Source organism: Cherax quadricarinatus, chromosome 14 (genome assembly GCF_038502225.1).
Source record: "Cherax quadricarinatus isolate ZL_2023a chromosome 14, ASM3850222v1, whole genome shotgun sequence".
NCBI lineage: Eukaryota > Metazoa > Arthropoda > Malacostraca > Decapoda > Parastacidae > Cherax > Cherax quadricarinatus.
In genome coordinates, this window is record NC_091305.1 from 22,618,341 (window position 1) to 22,638,897 (window position 20,557).

Genomic DNA, 20,557 nt, shown 5'->3' on the forward strand with positions numbered 1-20,557 from the left:
CAGACGAATCTCCAGCTAGCATGGCCGTGACGAACTGTAGCTCAAGTCCCTTCACTGCCGTCAACTTTTTATCCTCTTAACCTTACTCTTTCCTGTACTTTTAAGAAATCATCCACCAACCTTTGTAATGACACGATTGCAATCGTGTCATTACGATTTCTATTCAACAAATCTACATTATTTGAGCTGCAACTTACAAATGCTAGGGTTATAACCCCAGGGTTATGGACACTCCCGAGCTTCAGAACCTTGCATTTATCTACATTGAACTGCATCTGCCACTTTTCTGACCAAGAATAGAGTTTGTCTAAATCCTTCTTAAGTTCCCTAACATCTACGTTTGAATCAGTTATCCTACCTATCTTTGTGTCATCGGTGAATTTGCTCATATCACTAGTAATTCCTTCATCAAGATCATTGATATATATTATAAACAGCAACGGGCCCAAGACTGATCCCTGTGGAACGCCACGTGTTACTGATCCCCACTTGGATTTAACCCCATTTATGGATACACTCTGCTTCCTGTCTGTGAGCCATGATTCGATCCACGAGAGCACCCTTTTCCCAAAGCCATGAGCTGCCACTTTCTTTAACAGTCTTTGGAACTCTATCAAAAGCCTTACTAAAATCTAAGTAAATAATATCAAATTCTTTATCATGGTCAACAGCCTCAAAAGCTTTACTGAAGAAAGTTAATAAATTAGTTAGACAAGACTGGCCTCTTGTGAATCCATGCTGAGTATCATTAATCAAGCTATGCTTATCGAGATGGCTTCTTATAATCTCAGCTATAATTGACTCTAGTAATTTGCCTACAATTGAGGTCAGGCTTATTGGGCGGTAATTTGATGGTAATGACTTTTCCCATTTTAAAAATAGGAATTACATTAGCCATCTTCCACATATCAGACACTACACCTGTTTGAAGAGATAAATTAAAAATATTAGTTAATGGTTCACAGAGTTCCATTTTGAATTCCTTAAGAACCCTCGAAAAAACCTCATTAGGACCCGGTGACTTATTTTGCTTCAGTCGGTCTATCTGCTTCACAACCATTTCACTAGTGACTGTGATGTTACATAATTTATCTTCTTCTGGCCCACTATAAAAATTAATTACTGGAATATTGTTAGTGTCTTCCTGTGTAAAAACCGAGAGAAAATAATTATTTAAAATCGAGCACATTTCATTCTCTTTGTCAGTAAGATGCCTATAGTTATTTTTAAGGGGACCTATCTTATCTCTAACTTTTGTTCTATATACCTGGAAAAAACTTTTTGGGTTAGTTTTAGAATTCCTAGCAACTTTAATTTCATAGTCCCTTTTAGCTTTTCTTATCCCCTTTTTAATGTCCCTCTTAATGTCAATATACTGATTCATAAGATGACCCTCACCTGTTTTGATACACCTATAAATTCCTTTCTTATGCCCTAGTAGATATTTCAGCCTATTATTCATCCATTTTGGGTCATTTCTTTTTGATCTAATTTCTTTATACAGGATAAACGTTCTTTGAGCAGCATGTATAGTGTTCAGAAAACTGTCATATTGATAGCTCTCTTCGTTACCCCAGTCAACAGATAAGTGTTCTCTAAGCCCATCGTAATCTGCTAAGCGAAAATCTGGGACTGTTACTGAGTTATCCCTACTATCATACTTCCATTCAATGCTAAATGTAATTGATTTGTGGTCGCTAGCACCCAGTTCCTCTGAAATTTCTAAATTATTAACAAGGGATTCATTGTTTGCCAGAACTAAGTCAAGCAGGTTATTACCCCTTTTAGGTTCTGTCACAAACTGCTTCAAAAAACAATCCTGAACTACTTCTAAGAAGTCGTATGATTCTAAATTCCCAATCAAGAAATTCCAATCAATATGACTAAAGTTAAAGTCTCCTAGAATTACTACATTATCATGCTTTGTGGCCCTAACAATTTCCTCCCATAGTAGTCTCCCCTGGTCCCTATCTAAGTTTGGGGGACGGTATATCACACCTAAAATCAATTTTTCATGCCCCTCTGAAAATTCTATCCAAACAGACTCTGTATGTGTTACTTCAGACTTAATACCCATTTTTATGCAACAGTTCAAGCGATCTCGGACATACAATGCCACCCCTACCCCTCTTCCTGATACTTCTATCTACTTGGAACAATTTAAAACCCTGAATGTGACATTCCGCAGGCATGTCCCGACTTCTTGAATTAAACCACGTCTCGGTTATGGCAAATACATCAATGTTACCTGCACTAGCAACTAGTCTCAACTCGTCCATCTTATTCCTAGCACTACGACTATTTGTGTAATATATATTTAAGGACCCTCCTTTCTCTTTACCCTTCCTGCTCCTTTCTGTTATTCCACTAAACCTATTACTGTCCTTGTCAATTAGTGCCACTGGCTTTCCAATATCCACCTCATTTTGCCTATTACTAGTTCTCCTAGTACTCGTATTACTACACTGCGACTTCACTGTTTTCCCGCCAAAACCCATACCACTAACTATTCCTAGTTTAAAGACCTAACAGCTCCCTCCACTGCATTACCTGGAGTTTACCTGGAGAGAGTTTCGGGGGTCAACGCCTCCGCGGCCCGGTCTGTGACCAGGCCTCCTGGTGGATCAGAGCCTGATCAACCAGGCTGTTGCTGCTGGCTGCACGCAAACCAACGTACGAGCCACAGCCCGGCTGGTCAAGAACCGACTTTAGGTGCTTGTCCAGTGCCAGCTTGAAGACTGCCAGGGGTCTGTTGGTAATCCCCTGGCCAGTGCTCCCACCCCACACCTAGATAAGTGAACCCCATCCCTGGCATACATGTCATTTCTGCCATAGAAGAGGTCCCAGTTGTCAATGAATGTTACCGCATTTTCCTTACAGTATTTGTCCAGCCAGCAATTGACACCAATTGCTCTGGACAACCATTCATTTCCAACTCCTCTCCTTGGCAAAATACCACATATGACAGGGTTCCCACCCTTCCTCCTAATTATCTCTATTGCTGACCTATACCTTCTAATCAGGTCCTCACTCCTACGTCTGCCAACGTTGTTGCCTCCAGCACTGAGACAGATAATAGGATTGCTCCCATTACCTCTCATGATATCATCCAAATTGCTAACAATATCCTTCATCCCAGCCCCAGGAAAACACACACTCTGCCTCCTACTCCTATCCTTCAAGCAGAATGCCCTATCCATGTACCTAATCTGGCTATCCCCAACAACAACAATGTTTTTACCTTCCTTGGCGACGTCCGTCATGATGTTCCCGGTAGTCGACTCGCATTCTTTAGGTAGCACTACACCTTCACTTGTGGAATTCGTCAAGACGTTCTCGATGGTTTTCGTTGGGGTTTCCAGGGATGTCTCACTCACTTCAGCCAATGCTTCCTTGGTGCTCGTTGTGACATTCCCAGTAGAACACCCACATTCGTCAGGTAGCACTGAAAATGGGTTGGAAGTTTCCACAGCAGTCTTCTGGGTCCTCGTTGTTTCTGCCTCTCCAACAGTCTTCTTGATCCTCAGCTTGGTTCCATGTTGCCCGGCCACTGACCAAGCTCCCCTCTTAACCTGGGGACTCACAATAGGAGGATTACTTCGAATCCTCTTGTTCTCCTCCGTTAATCGCCGTATCTCCTGCTTAGCAACCCTAAGCTCTTCTTTCAGCTGCTGGTAAAGTTGCTCAAGAGAGGGCATCCTGGTTCAGATTCACAGAGAGCACACAAACAGGTCTTCACAGAGCTAAGTACACGTCACCACTGAGCTAAGTACACGTCACCACTGTCACAGTTACCTCATCCTACATTAAGACTACACATATTTTAAGGTAAATAATGAGTGTACTGTATGTGTATTTTATCTCTCTGGGCTGCTTTAAATATCGTATATTAAGTTTGGGACGGGGAGCCAGGGCTACCTACACCTAACTTCCTATTAATAAGTACTGCTCACCTCTCACCCAACATTAAGACTACAAATATTTTAAGGTAAGTAATGAATGTATTGTATATGTATTTTACTTTTTATTGTGTTTTTTGATGCCTAGTTCTATTACTAACTTAATAAAAGTTAGTGTAAACTTGTCTGACATTTATATGCATTTATAAGTGGAAAAAATGGCGTTCTGCTTTCCGGCAGTAGCCTGGAACCTAACCTGCCATATAAGTGGGGTCCTACTGTACAGACTTTTCTCACTTAATGACTGAGTTCCATTCCTAAGACCACATTGTTAAACGAATTCATCGCTCAGTGAGGAGAATACGTACTATAATGGTAGTGGGTTGTGTCAACCATCTTTGATATTGTTTTAATGTCACCTTTGCACCATTTATAACATTTCTGGTATACTTTTAAATGTTTATACAGTAGTGTACTGTATATTGAAATAGACTGAATAGAGGAAATAAGCTCTAATATAAATTATTTAGGTATGAATACTGGTCAGAGAGCCTGTCATAAATTCGAGGCATCGGTAAACGAGTACATCACTGAGTGAGGAGAGGCAGTACTGCTCTTTACACTGCTTTCCACTTTACATTTAAATACCTTGGCAAATGTTACATTGCTCACACTCCAGTGTTTGCCCCGATCTAGGTCACACAAACCTTTTGGATGTTCAAGCCCTAATCACTCTTAACTTCTTTTACCTCCTTCCCTAGCCCTTCCTAGAATGACCCCTATGTCTCCCACCCTACATTTATATACAGTACCCTCTTAGTCAGCCTGTCCTTTTCCATCCTCTTGAAATGCCCGAACCACGTAATCAGGAAGATTTATTAAAATATAGTGTCATTTGATAAAGTATAAAGTTTACTAGTATATTCAGACTGGTGCCTGATTTGAGGAAAGTGAAAACTAGGCCTTATGTAACTGGAGGAAGGAAAAAATGTAAGGGATATGATCATTACATAAACAGTAAATATTAGGCATAGATGAAAAAGGAGCAAGAGGATGATTGGAAATTTTACACCAAAATGAGCTAGAGAGATACTAGAAAATTTTTCTTCAACCTTTGAGTATTAAAGAATTAAATTAACTTGAAGAAATGCAGTGAAAGTAGTCTGTAAAAGTTATATGACAGCTGTTTCACATTGCGAAAAGGACTTGGGGGTTATGGTGAGCAGCAACCTTAAACCAAGACAGCAATGCCTAAGCGTACGTAATAAGGCAAATAGATTACTGGGATTTATATCAAGAAGTGTAAGCAACAGAAATCCAGAGGTCATACTGCAGCTTTATACATCATTAGTAAGGCCTCACCTAGATTATGCAGCTCAATTCTGGTCTCCATATTACAGAATGGACATAAATTTGTTAGAAAACATTCAGCGTAGGATGACTAAATTAATACATAGCATTAGAAATCTTCCTTATGAAAAACGATTGAAGACTTTTAAGTTACATTCACTTGTTAGATGAAGAATGAGGGGAGACCTGATCGAAGTGTATAAGTGGAAGATAGGTATTAATAAAGGGGATATTAATAAGGTCTTGAGGATATCTCTCCAAGAGAGAACCCGCAGTAATGGATTTAAATTAGATAAGTTTAGATTTAGAAAGGACATAGGAAAGTATTGGTTTGGAAATAGGGTAGTTGATGAGTGGAACAGTCTACCTAGTTGGGTTATTGAGGCTAGGGCTTTGGGTAGTTTCAAATTTAGGTTGGATAAGTACATGAGTGAGAGGGGTTGGATTTGAGTGGGACTTGCACTTTCTTTCTTTCAACACACTGGCTGTATCCCACCGAGGCGGGGTGGCCCAAAAGGAAAAACGAAAGTTTCCCCTTTTACATTTAGTAATATATACGGGAGAAGAGGTTACTAGCCCCTTGCTCCCGGCATTTTAGTCGTCTCCTACAACATGCATGCCTTACGGAGGAAGAATTCTGTTCCACTTCCCCATGGAGATAAGAGAAAATAAACAAGAACAAGAACTAGTAAGAAAACCCAGAGGGGTGTGTATATATATGCTTGTACATGTATGTGTAGTGTGACCTAAGTGTAAGTAGAAGTAGCAAGACGTACAGTGGACCCCCGCATACCGTACGCATCACATAACGTTCAATCCGCATACCGCTCGCTTTTATCGCAAAAATTTTGCCTCGCATACCGCTCAAAAACCCGCTCACCGCTCTTCGTCCGAGACGTGTCCAATGTGCGCCCTTAGCCAGCCTCACATGTGCCGCCGGTGGCATTGTTTACCAGCCAGCCTCCGCGGTAACATCCAAGCATACAATCGGAACATTTCGTATTATTACAGTGTTTTTGGTGATTTTATCTGCAAAATAAGTGACCATGGGCCCCAAGAAAGCTTCTAGTGCCAACCCTACAGCAATAAGGGTGAGAATTACTATAGAGATGAAGAAAAAGATCATTGATAAGTATGAAAGTGGAGTGCGTGTCTCCGAGCTGGCCAGGTTGTATAATAAACCCCAATCAACCATCGCTACTATTGGTGGTACAGCTGCTGCTGCTGTTGTACTACTGTCAGCTGCTGCTGCTGCTGCTGCTGTAGTACCATCTGCTGCTGCTGTAGTACCGTCTGCTGCTGCTGTAGCATCGTCTGCTGCTGCTGTAGCACTGTCAGCTGCTGCTGCTGTTGTACCACCGTCAGCTGCTGCTGCTGTAGTACCGTCTGCTGCTGCTGTAGTACCGTCTGCTGCTGCTGTAGCATCGTCTGCTGCTGCTGTAGCATCGTCTGCTGCTGCTGTAGCACTATCAGCTGCTGCTGCTGCTGTAGCATCGTCTGCTGCTGCTGTAGCACTGTCAGCTGCTGCTGCTGCTGTAGCATCGTCTGCTGCTGCTGTAGCACTGTCAGCTGCTGCTGCTGCTGCTGTAGCACCATTGTTGGTGTGGCTTATTGAGAATACCAAGAAACAATTAACCCCAGAGGATTTGCCACCCAGGATAACCCAAAAAAGTCAGTGTCATCGAAGACTAACTTATTTCCATTGGGGTCCTTAATCTTGTCTCCCAGGATGCAACCCACACCAGTCGACTAACACCCAGGTGAACAGGGAAAAATGCCTGGAACTAGTGCTCATATTGGTGAATTTAAAGCCAGCAAAGGTTGGTTTGAGAGATTTAAGAATCGTAGTGGCATACACAGTGTGATAAGGCCTGTTCTGGAAGAAAATGCCAAACAGGACCTACAGTACTCAGGAGGAAAAGGCACTCCCAGGACACAGTGTCTCATCAGTCATTGCTGCATCTTCAATAAAGGTAAGTGTCATTTATTCTTCATTTAGTAGAGTAGTACATGCACAATATATATTGTGCATGTACTACTCTACTATTGTGCATGTATCCTTCTCTTTGTGTGTAGGAAAATGTATATTTCATGTGGTAAAATTTTTTTTTTCATACTTTTGGGTGTCTTGCACGGATTAATTTGATTTCCATTATTTCTTATGGGGAAAATTCATTCGCATACCGATCATTTTGCATAACAATGAGCCCTCTTGCACGGATTAAAGTCGCTATGCGGGGGTCCACTGTACCTGAAACCTTGCATGTTTATGAGACAGAAAAATGGACACCAGCAGTCCTACCATCACGTAAAACAATTACAGACTTTCGTTTTACACTCATTTGGCAGGACGGTAGTACCTCCCTGGGCGGTTACTGTTTACCAACCTACTACCTAGGTGGGACTTGCACATCAGAGCTTATTTCTTGGGTAGCATTGAAAATCGAGTTGGGCAAAGGTTTTGTTAGTGGGATGAATTGTAAAGGACCTGCCTAGTATGGGCCAACAGGCCTGCTGCAGTGATCCTCCTTTCTTATGTTCTTAATTCGCTCAGTTGTTAAAAGGCGAGACCAAGAGCTACAGGTCACATCCTACAAACTCACATGAGTAATTATAACATTCCTGGGGTTGAACATCAAAATGGTATACAATACCGACAGGTTGTTAGGTAAAACACATATGCAACAGTTAGGCAACTTTATTCCGAAACGTTTCGCCTACACAGTAGGCTTCTTCAGTCGAATACAGAAAGTAGGCAGGAACAGTAGAGATGTGAAGATGATGTAACCAGTCCATCACCTTTAAAGTCGTAGAATTTGAGGTTGTCAGTCCCTCAGCCTGGAGAAGTTCAGTTCCATAGTCAGGTACTATCTGATAGTTCCTGACTATGGAACAGAACTTCTCCAGGCTGAGGGACTGACAACCTCAAATTCTACGACTTTAAGGGTGATGGATTGATTACATTGTCTTCACATCTCTACTGTTCCTGCATACATTCTGTATTCGACTGAAGAAGCCTACTGTGTAGGCGAAACGTTTAGGAATAAAGTTGCCTAACTGTTGCATATGTGTCTTACCTAATTCCTGGGGTTGTAGAGAGCTAGCCTCTCCTTTATGAGATAAACCAGGGTTTCACTGCTTAACATGTCACTGACAAGGTGTGATGGGAAGAGGAGGAATCTTTGATTTCCCAGATCAACCAGGCTGTGATGGATATTTGGGCAAAACAGGCCACCAGTAGTAATAGCCTAGTTGACCAGGCAAACACCAGATGAACCTGGCCCATGACTGGGCTCTGGAAGTAGAAAAACTCTTGGAACTCAAAAAAGGTATATCGAAGGTAAAGGTGCTCTCACTGAGTGGTGCAATCATTAAGACAGCTATAAAGCATTGCAAAGAGAGGTGCTGTTCACCTCCAGATTAGATATGAGAACATCAGGGGTCATTATGTGGCTTTGGGTGTATTTTTGCTGCCAAAGCAGTGGTTATGAATTTATTCCTAAAGTTGTCAGTGTTTCATTTGATTTGATTACTTTAGAAGTCATTAGCAATCTGTGAGAGATGATGATTATTATTATTTTTCTTTTTTTTAACACATCGGCCGTTTCCCACCGAGGCAGGGTGACCCAAAAAGAAAGGAAAACCCAGAAAGAAAGAAAAAACTTTCATCATCATTCAACACTTTCACCATCACTCATACATAATCACTGTCTTTGCAGAGGCGCTCAGATGTGACAGTTTAGACATCTCTCCAAACGAACTGCTAATATCCCAAACCCCCTCCTTTAAAGTGCAGGCATTGTACTTCCCATTTCCAGGACTCGAGTCCGGCTAACCAGTTTATCTGAATCCCTTCACAAAAAATTGCCCAACTCACACTCAACAGCTCATCAGGTCCCAAAAACCATTCGTTTCCATTCACTCCTATCTAACATGCTCACACACGCTTGCTGGAAGTCCAAGCCCTTCGCCCACAAAACTGCCTTTATCCCCTCCCTCCAACCTTTTTGGGGACAACCCCTACCCTGCCTTCCTCAACAGATTTATATGCTCTCCAAGCCATTCTACTCTGTTCCATTCTCTCTAAATGACCAAACCACCTCAACAGAACCTCTTCAGCCCTCTCACTAATACTTTTAATAACTCCACACCTCCTAATTTCCACACTACGAATTCTCTGCATAATATTTACACCACACATTGCCCTTAGACAGGACATCTCCACTGCCTCCAGCCATCTCCTTGCTGCAGCATTTACAGCCCATGCTTCACACCCATATAAGAGTGTTGGTACCAATATACTCTCCTACATTCCCTTCTTTGCCTCCATGGGTAACGTTCTTTTTCTCCACAAATACCTCGATGCTCCACTCACCTTTTTTCCTTCATCAGTTCTATGGTTTACTTCATCCTTCATAAACCTATCTGCTGACAAATCAACTCCCAAATATCTGAAAACATTCACTTCTTCCATACTCCCTCCCTCCCTCCAATGTGATATCCAGTTTTTCTTTATTTAAATTGTTTGATACCCTCATCAGCTTACTCTTATCTATATTCACTTTCAACTCTCTACCTTTACACACCCTCCCAGACTCGTCCACTAACCTATGCAACTTTTCTTTAGAATCCCCCGAAAGCACAGTATCATCAGCAAAAAGTAACTGTCAACTCCCATTTTGTATTTGATTCCCCATAATTTAATCCCATCCCTCTCCCCAAAACCTTAGCATTTATTTATTTTACAATTCTATCTATAAATATGTTAAACAACCATGGTGACATTACACATACCTGTCTAAGGCCTACTTTTATGGGGAAGTAATTGCCGTCTCTCCTTCAGATATTTGGGAGTAGATTTGTCAGCGGATGGGTTTATGAAGGACGAGGTAAACCATAGCTACTTCTTCTTCTGTTCACTTGCAACATCTGCCACATTGCTCCCCTATCCACTGTATCATATGCCTTTTCTAAATCCATAAATGCAATGAAAAACTATTAAGATAACCAGTAATCATTTTTGGACAGTGCTAATATATAAATAAATAAAATATATATACATATACAGTGGACCCCCGCATACCGTTGGCCTTACATAACGTTAAATCCGCATACCGCTACATTTTATCGCTAAGATTTTGCCTCGCATACCGCTAAAAAACCCGCTCAACGCTGTTCGTCCGAGACTCGTCTATGTGCGGCCTGAGCCACGCTCACATGTTCTGCCGGAGGCATTGTTTACCAGCCAGCCTCCGCGGTAACATCCAAGCATACAATCGGAACATTTCGTATTATTACAGTGTTTTTGGTGATTTTATCTGCAAAATAAGTGACCATGGGCCCCAAGAAAGCTTCTAGTGCCAACCCTACAGCAGTAAGGGTGAGAATTACTATAGAGATGAAGAAAAAGATCATTGATAAGTATGAAAGTGGAGTGCGTGTCTCCGAGCTGGCCAGGTTGTATAATAAACCCCAATCAACCATCGCTACTATTGGTGGTACAGCTGCTGCTGCTGCTGCTGTACCACCATCAGCTGCTGCTGCTGCTGTAGCACTGTCAGCTGCTGCTGCTGCTGTACCACCGTCAGCTGCTGCTGCTGCTGTAGTACCGTCTGCTGCTGCTGTAGCATTGTCTGCTGCTGCTGTAGCACTGTCAGCTGCTGCTGCTGTTGTACCACCATCAGCTGCTGCTGCTGCTGTTGTAGTACCGTCTGCTGCTGCTGCTGTAGTACCGTCTGCTGCTGCTGTAGCATCGTCTGCTGCTGCTGTAGCATCGTCTGCTGCTGCTGTAGCACTCAGCTGCTGCTGCTGCTGTACCACCATCAGCTGCTGCTGCTGCTGTAGTACCGTCTGCTGCTGCTGTAGCATCGTCTGCTGCTGCGGTAGCACTGTCAGCTGCTGCTGCTGCTGTAGCACTGTCAGCTGCTGCTGCTGCTGCTGCTGCTGTAGCACCATTGTTGGTGTGGCTTATTGAGAATACCAAGAAACAATTAACCCCAGAGGATTTGCCACCCAGGATAACCCAAAAAAGTCAGTGTCATCGAAGACTAACTTATTTCCATTGGGGTCCTTAATCTTGTCTCCCAGGATGCAACCCACACCAGTCGACTAACACCCAGGTGAACAGGGAAAAATGCCTGGAACTAGTGTTCATATTGGTGAATTTAAAGCCAGCAAAGGTTGGTTTGAGAGATTTAAGAATCGTAGTGGCATACACAGTGTGATAAGGCCTGTTCTGGAAGAAAATGCCAAACAGGACCTACAGTACTCAGGAGGAAAAGGCACTCCCAGGACACAGTGTCTCATCAGTCATTGCTGCATCTTCAATAAAGGTAAGTGTCATTTATTCTTCATTTAGTAGAGTAGTACATGCACAATATATATTGTGCATGTACTACTCTACTATTGTGCATGTATCCTTCTCGTTGTGTGTAGGAAAATGTATATTTCATGTGGTAAAATTTTTTTTTCATACTTTTGGGTGTCTTGCACGGATTAATTTGATTTCCATTATTTCTTATGGGGAAAATTCATTCGCATAACGATAATTTCGCATAACAATGAGCTCTCTTGCACGGATTAATATCGCTATGCGGGGGTCCACTGTATATACATACATACATATATATATTTTTTCAAAATTGTTTTATACTCTCTTTAAAATATTATCTCGTTAAAATTTTCAGGATGCTGCAGATAAACTGGCCTTAACCTCTGAAGAAGAGGAAGAAGATTCTGGTGATGTTGATAAGGAAAGCAATGAAGATCTGTCAGAATTTTCCCTTAAGCGCAAGAAATCAGTAAAACCAAGCAGAGCCCCAAAAGTTGTAAAGCATCGTAGTAAAGCACGACTAGAAGTGGAATATGAAGAACCAGAAACCTCTGATAAAGTCAAAATTACATCTTGAGGGAAAAGCATTAGGAGTTTCATTAATGCTAGTTTATATATTCAAATTGAAATATACACATCATACATTATTGTTGTATATTTAAAATGTTTCATGATTAAGTTTCATGGACAAAATCTGTGAATAACTAAATTTTATTAAATTTCATTGTTATTTGTAGCCTTTTAATTTAATGCTGTTAATGTCCCATGCCTAAAGAAGACCATTAAATTGTAGAAAGGCTCTTGTTGCAGAGGAGACCCTTTTAGATAACATTTCACTCAGACAGTGGGCTTTATTAAGTCATACTAGGAATACAGCAGCAGGTGGAGAAGTGAGGTTAGGTATCATTTGTGGTTGTGATCTTAGAGGAAATCCACATCACCTCTAGGATGAGAGTGAATTTTGGATTCAGGAGTTAGGTTTTCCCTACACAAATCTTCCAATATTCTTTGGGGTTTCCTTAATGATTTCTACATATATCTGTTCCATGAGGAGTGTGTGTTTGTCTCTGTATAACAGGCATAGTTCTAATTGTATATTTTCCTTTCATACTTGTGTTCAAGTGATGTTCCACCGTGTAGAATCTGTTGTTAATGTTTCTGAAAATTAGTAAGTTTGCATGAGTCATACAGCTGTAGACTAGTGTTTTGCCCACCTTTTGAGATCTTGTACATGCCTGATGGTTGACATTTGATCTGGTAAGTTTGCAGTGCATATGGTTTTCCAGGATATAAGACTCCTGTTAGTTTTGATGAGTTGGAGAACCTGGGATTGGTTGTCAGCTACACTACCACTAAATGAAAAGATTTGCTGGATGTTCCCAGTGTTCCCAATCAGATTGTTGAGTATCTGCAGCTTTATTTCTACAATTCAAAATGAACTAAGAGGGAAAAGGTGTGTGTATAATACTTTGTTGCTTTATTCCTGGAATGTCTTAATAAAGGCCCTTGTGTGGGTGAAAAGTTAATAATAAAAGGCTTTCTTTGCACCAAATGTCTTCCTACCATAGCCGTTAATTATACCTGCCATATAACATGACCATTTTATGTACAGTGTAACTAATGGAAATTTACATGTCAGTATTTTTTTTTTTCTTACACGTCAGCCGTCTCCTACCACGGTAGGTGACCATCATTCACACATACTCAGTCTTTCCAGAGACATCCAGATATGACAGTTTAGATGTCACTCCAAGCAGCCATTATCCCAAACCCCTCCTTTAAAGTGCAGGCATTGTACTTCGTGTCCAAGACTCAAGTCCGGCTAACTGGTTTTCCCGAATCTCTTCACAAAATATTACCCTGCTCACACTGCAACAGCTCGTCAAGTCCCAAAAACTATTTGTCTCCACTCCTGTTTAACACTATCACATATGCCTGCTGTATGTCCAAGCCCCTTCTCTACAAAAACCTCTCTTATCTTCTGTCCTTTCCTAGGATGACTCCTACCCCTCCTTCCCTCCACTACAGATTTATTTGCCCAAGTCATCCTAATGTGCTCCATCCTCTCTAAATGACCAAGCTACCTCAACAAGCCCTCCTCAGCTCTGAATAATACTTTTAGTAACTCAGCACCTCCTCTTAATTTCCACACTACAAATTCTCTGCATAATATTTACACCACACATTGCCCTTAGACACAGAATCTCCACTGCCTCCGGCCTCCTCCTTGCTGCAACATTCACAACCCATGCTTCACACTCGTATAAGAGTGTTGGTACCACTATATTCTCATACATTCTATGGTTTACCTCGTCCTTCATAAACCCATCCGCTGACAAATCTACTCCCAAATTTCTGAACACATTCACTTCTTTCATACTCCCTCCCTCCAATCTAATATCCAATTTTTCTCTAACTCATTCAATACCCACATCACCTTACTTTTATCTATGTTCACTTTCAACTTTCTTCCTTTACACACCCTCCCAAACTCGTCCACTAACCTTTTCATTACTTACCTTAAACTATTTGCATCCTTAGCTTGCAGTTAGTAGTGAATGTATGTGTTGTAGGAAGTCTGAATAAATGAAGAGTGGGTATAAATGAAAACCACTGTATTAGTGAAACGGTGTATTATGAAATGCTGTAAAGCGGGGCCCTTCTGTATAATAATGTTATTTGTCCCTCATTAAAACATTTTGTACATGTACTTAAATTACAATATTTTTATGTATCCTAGGCAGTAGGTTGGTAAACAGCAACCATCTAGGGAGGTATTACCATCCTGCCAAGTGAGTGTAAAATGGAAACCTGTAATTTTTTTAAATGATGGTAGGATTGCTGGTGTCTTTTCTTTTCTGTCTCATAAACACAGGGATAACGGGTTTATCTTGATACTGCTACTTAAACTTATGTCACACTACATATTCATGTTCACTCATATATATTTACACACCCATCTGGGCTTTCTCGTATTTTATTAATAGTTCTTTTTCTTCTTTATTATAATCTTATCTCCTTGGGGAAGTGGAAAAGAATTATTCCTCTGTGTTGTAAGAGGCAACTAAAATGCCAGGAGCAAGGGGCTAGTAACCCCTTCTGTATAAATTACTAAATTTAAAAAGAAAAGCTTGTATTTCTTTTAAGGTCACTCTTCCTTGGTGGGATATTGCCGGTTTATTAAAAACAAAAAAATTGTATCTAGTATTCTAAATTTAATGTTATCTTGCCAAAATTAAATTTTTAAATTGTTGTTCAGCAGTACAAACTATCCTTACCTATGTTATTACGTTAATGGGGAGGTACTAAATCAGATTTGGTCCAAGGAAGGTAGGGTACCTCCAGTTCCTTGGACCATGATCCTTCAGCATCAGTGTATCCCCCCCTGAAAGGAAATTTACCTATTAAAAAACAGTGGCTATCAGATTTATATTTTGTCTAAAAAGTTTGTGTGATAGCTCAAGAATTCTCATCAGATTGAAACTTAATTCTGGTGTATTTCACTAGGAAGTAGGCTCAGACTGTTATTAGGCTTTAAATATTATTGACTGGTGGTGCACAGGTGGGCCTACATGCAGCTTTAATGACCTTTATGTAGTCAACAAACTAAACCCAATAAATCAACCTGCTTATGCCATAACAAACACTTTGTACACAACAAGCACAATATCTACAGATTATGGAAATCAACTGATAGCCAGAGTATTCAGATATGGACACACCAAAGATTATTAAAGAGTGTATACTCACTCAATCTGTCTGGTTCTTGATTGGGAAAATCTGACTGCAAGAGTATTATTATTATTATTACTATCAAAACCAAGCACTAAACCCACAAGGGTCATACAGCAACTGCGAGAGTAGCTTTGTTCGCACTTAGGGGATGATGGATTGAACTTCAACCCTTGTGTTGAATGAACCACAGGAATTTTTGCTTGACACATCTAAAGTAATAGCATTACTGTTATCAATAATATATAATAATGGTAAGCCATTATCTTTAAATGCTACAACCACACCAAAATTGTATTACAATTCTTAGTTAAGAATGACAAGGTAAAACTTGCACTTCAGTGCCTTGATGTCGATGAATGGCTTTTGATTCAAAGAATGAGAGCTGCCCTCCCTTTCCTCAGATCAAATATGATTACATCCCATTCCCCAGGCGCTGTGACCCTGATAGGATTAACGCTTCCTCATAAATACAATAATGATCCCACCAGGGGATATTATGTTAAACTTGCCATGAGACCCAAAATTAACTTAAGTTTGAAGGAGCCCTTGTCAGCTTGCTGCCAACTTAAACTTAATCTGCTTGTGTAATTCACTTCACAACACTTATTATTAATAAAAAATAAGCACTAAACCCACGAGGGTCGTACAGTGCTGCATTGCAGGGTGTGTGGCTGGAATAAAAAATAGCCAGGGGTGGAGAGGATGACAAAGAGGTAGTTAGAAACGGCTGTGAGGAGTACTAAAGGAAGTACAGTGGTACGTCGGGATACAAACTTAATTCGTTCCAGAAGGCTGTTCGAGTGTCGATACCAAATGAATTTGTTCCCATGTGGAATAATGTAAATTAGATTAATCCGTTTCAGATCCCCAAAAATACACTTCCATAAATACACTTAGTACATAATTGCTCGAGTTTTCAGCTGTTCATATCCCAAGGTACCACTGTATAATCAAAGTCTGTGTAATAAATCAGTTGCTGTCAAAAAGTCAAATAGGGAGCCTGTGTCAAAGGTGGGGCCCTCACCAAGGAGGGAAGATAAAGTAAGGGTGTTAGAGTGGTGACGACGTTGGAGGAAATGTGCATTGTATTGTCGGTATTGTATACCATTCGTGAACAGCCTGTCAGACACTGCAACATCATGGAATCTTGGTTCAGAGGACATCTCCACAATCTTCTTCACTACTACTAACTCGTCTCTTGGGTATGACCTACTTCCACTGGGGAATCCTGCCTACCAGTGACAATGCCTCCACCGCTGAAATGGACCAATCAGTGATCTCACTCAACTGCACCAACTATCAGCCAAGAGCCAACCTGCTGAAGCAACAGGAATATCCAAGGATAGAGGAAGTTTTGACAGCCTGGCTATGCAAACTGGCCAGGTGTAGAGCTCTATACAAGTGCCCCTCACAGTACTGCAATGTCCTGCAAAGAACTACAGCCTCTCCTCACTTAACGATGGAGTTGCATTCCTAAAACCATGTTGGTAAACGAATTTGTCACTAAGTGAGGAGCATACTATGTATAATGGTATGCTCCTCAGTGACATTTTAATGTCACCTTGCACCATTTATAACATTTCTGGTATATTTTTAAATGTTTATACAGTAGTTTACTGTATATAGTAATTAGAATAGAGGAAATCAGCTCTAATATACATTATTTAGGTATGCATACTGGTCAGAGAGCCTGTCATAAGTCCGAGTCGTTGGTAATAACGAGTACGTTGCTAAGTGAGGAGAGGCTGTACACTCGACTACAAAATGGGACTGTCGAGTACACCACTGATTACAAAGACCCATCCACACTTCAAGACCTGCTGGAAGACACTGAAAAATATCTAAGCAACACCTGCAGAAAGATCAAGATAAACCAAGTCTCCAGAACAAGATTCAGGTCCATAAAAAATGGCTCCACAACTAGATATAACTTCACCGACCATTCAGCATGAAGCTTCCTGTCAACCAATCATCATGAAGCTGAGCTTCCCCAGTGCTTGGTCTAAAGCTGGGGTGTAGCTCCAGATGGACCCTGTAGCGATTGCTTCCTCTGCCCTTCGTGATATCGCCTGCTGCTACGCAGCTGACATGCCTTTCAAGACACTCTCGTGACAGAGAGCCAAAACCTGGTCATCAAATGAAAAAGACCCAGGCCAGGACAGTACCGCCAAACTTGGAATAATAATCACCTGTGCTCCAGATTCTTCATGACTACGGTGCTCTTCACAACAACTTCAAGGCTGAGGGACTGATTACCTCATCTTTTGTATATAGTTCTACTGTCTTCCAGTTATGTCCTTGAATTTGTATTGAAAGCGACTGGATGGTGAAACGTCACAATAAAGATACCCACATGTTGCACGTGTCTAATTTTCAACCCGAAGAATGGGAGCCGGATCTGGAGAGTACTTGCCCCTCATTTTCTGTACTCTTTTCCAAACTGTACTCATAGAGGAAGCCGAAGTATTGGTAGAAACATAATCCCGCCAACAAGTGCGTTTAGCTTCACAGATGACACGTTGGGCAACAGCTCTCACCCATTTAAAATCAAGGAGTCACTTTGGTCCTATTGTAATGATATTGGCCTCATGCAGCACGTTTCAAATGTACTGCACGAGCACAAGCAGTAGACCACTAAGGCACGCATTTCTGAGAGTACCTCCTCAAGGTTTGAGGGATCCTCACTCTAAACAGTTTGACGCGAGTACAGGTACCAATTCACTTATTCAAACTGCCAATGCGGGCTTTGAGGAGGGTGAGAATACGAATGGGAAGTAAGGAGGATAGGAAAATGATCGATGTCATGTAAATCTGGAAGCACAGACCAGGTAAAGTCAAGTGCAGTTGATGAGCAAACTGAGAGATCAATGCAGAGATAGAGAGATTGAGTACGAGGGTCAAAATGGGTGGGACTACCGGTATTTAAAACATGGAGGGGAAGAGAAATGAGAAGAGCCTTTAACTGATCGCCACAAGTCACAGCGAGACCCCCCCCCAGAGGAAATGATGAGCATTAAAATCTGCTAATAACAGAAGAGGTGGCGGTAACGCAATATCTGGAATAGATAATGCTCGCGAAGGAGAGAGATACATAGAACAGACTGTATACCATTTGTTCAAGTAGATGCAGGCTGCAGTGTAACGGTGCGAAGTATGAGCAAAGATGTGGTGGCATGGTATACTGGTGCATACAAGATGTGCACTTTCATTAAATGTTCCTTCGGGAAAAAGATCCGATGAATGCAATAAAACAAAGCCCAAGATGGGATGGATAACAGCAGAATGTAATTTAGGTTCTTGCAAACAGACACAAACGGGAAAACTAGGAGAGCAACACTTGAAGCTCACCCCGATTACCCCTGAGGCCTCGAATATTCCACTATAAATAAGTGATGATTAGCAAAGAGAAGTATACCGGTAACATGAAGTAGGAGGTGTCTACATGTGGAGAGACGATAAAAGTTACCAAAGAAGGGGGGATTTGAGAGGTTAGAGTCAACTTGGGAGGGGACAGGAGAGGAGGGTACTGTACGAGCGAGAGGATGAACCTCCACACTCGTAATAGAGCCAGTAAAAGGTAAACAACTAGGCACAGAGACTGGAAAGGAAAAATGTTTAGGAAGGATAAGTGAAGGAGGGGTTAAAGGTAATTTGAACTTTGGGAATGTTTTAAATTTTGGAGAAGTAGAGAAGGGGAGGAAAGGTGTAGTTGTGGGAGGTTTTGTAGACATAGAAACATGCGAGCAAGAAGATGAAAATTCAAGGATAGTATGATGCAACGAGGTAGGGACCTCGGAGTCCAGGACTGCAAAAGAGTTAGATACAGAGGTGACTGTGTAAGCTGTGACCACGGAGGAGATTGTGGAAGCAGGTACCACCGAGGATGGAGGCCTCTTAGTAACTCTAGAATAAGAAAGTCGTGGAAGTCTCTTGGAGACGGAGATGAGAGACTGCCAACAGCGAGAATAACTCAGGTGAGCCTCATTACAGCTGAAGCAAGAAGTAGGTAGGCTGCATGATGTATTGGTATGGTCGGCAGCCTCACAGACTGGGCATTCTGCCATGGACCTGAAATATTTCACCGAGTGGCCGAAGCACCAGTAATTTCTACACTGTTGTGGTGTAGGGGATCAACTCCCGGACTTGTAGACGGTGTCCCGCAATATAAACTGAGGATGGAAGCTCTCGGCAGTCAAAAAATAAGCGAGCTACATTGTAGGGGAAGCGTCTCTGCCCGCGGGCAGGTAGTACATAAGTGTCCACTTTGAGAATTGGGAGGTCTTGGAGCTCAAGTTACTCCAGAATGTCGGCATCACTTATCCGAAAATCATGCTGAACAATGGTTCAGAAAGATAGTGGGAGAAGTCACTTACAGACTGAAAAGCTTAGTCCATTGTGTACTTTAAAACGTAGTGTGTAAGGCGATCTCTGTGATCGTAAGAAATCACGAAAGCGCTTGGAATTCTACTATTTTTTCACAGTGGTTGCTCTGCATATTGTGATATCACCTGTTTACCTATCGTGTCGAATAGGTAAAACTTGCGATTTTGGCTTAAATGGCAATGCTCTTCTTGCCGGATAAGACAAGCGAAAATTTGTGTATGCAAATTTAGTTGGATTAGGGTAAATATTTTGCGCATTTTATAATAAGGTTAGGTAGGTTTTCTAAGGTTCATATGGTACAAAATTATTGATTTTTACATTAACATAAATGAAAAAATATACATCTTTAAATGTATAAGATAAAATTTTAATAAGGACTGATTTTTAAATGAGTTCTGTGCCTATTCGGCACAATATACAGTGGTCCCTCGTTTTTCGTAATTAATCCGTTTCTGGAGCCGTTACTAGAAACGAAATTTACGATTTACGAATCAATTTTCCCCATAAGAAATAATGTAAATACAATTAATCCGTTCCTGAAGTATTAAAACAAAAAAAATTTTAACATGAAATATACATGTAGTACATAAACAATACAATGGGAAATGATGAATGAAACATTAACAGCATAACACTTACCTTTATTGGAGATTCTTCTTAGTGTATTGGAGACTGGAGGAGGAGAGAGAGTGAACTGTTTATAGTTTGGAAGGGGAATCCCCTTCCATCAACACCTCAGGTACCATTTGCTTTTCTGGGGTTGCTTCTCTTCTCTGTTTCTTAATGCCACTAGGACCACCTTGAGAGTCACTGGAGTCCTGTCTCACAAAATAACTGTGGAGAGAGCTCTGTTTCTGGC

The 20,557-nt window shown here is 41.2% G+C and overlaps 1 protein-coding gene across 1 annotated transcript in view; it reads left to right on the plus strand.

Moving 5' to 3' along the window:
• Positions 1–13,114, plus strand: part of Rbm13 (RNA-binding motif protein 13) — a 39,414-nt gene extending 26,300 nt beyond the window's left edge. Inside the window, exon 8 of the mRNA XM_053785659.2 lies at positions 11,936–13,114. Coding sequence (XP_053641634.2) covers positions 11,936–12,157 — 222 coding nt within the window. The 3' untranslated portion in view covers positions 12,158–13,114. The remainder of the gene's footprint in view (positions 1–11,935) is intronic.
• The last annotated feature ends 7,443 nt before the right edge of the window (positions 13,115–20,557 follow it).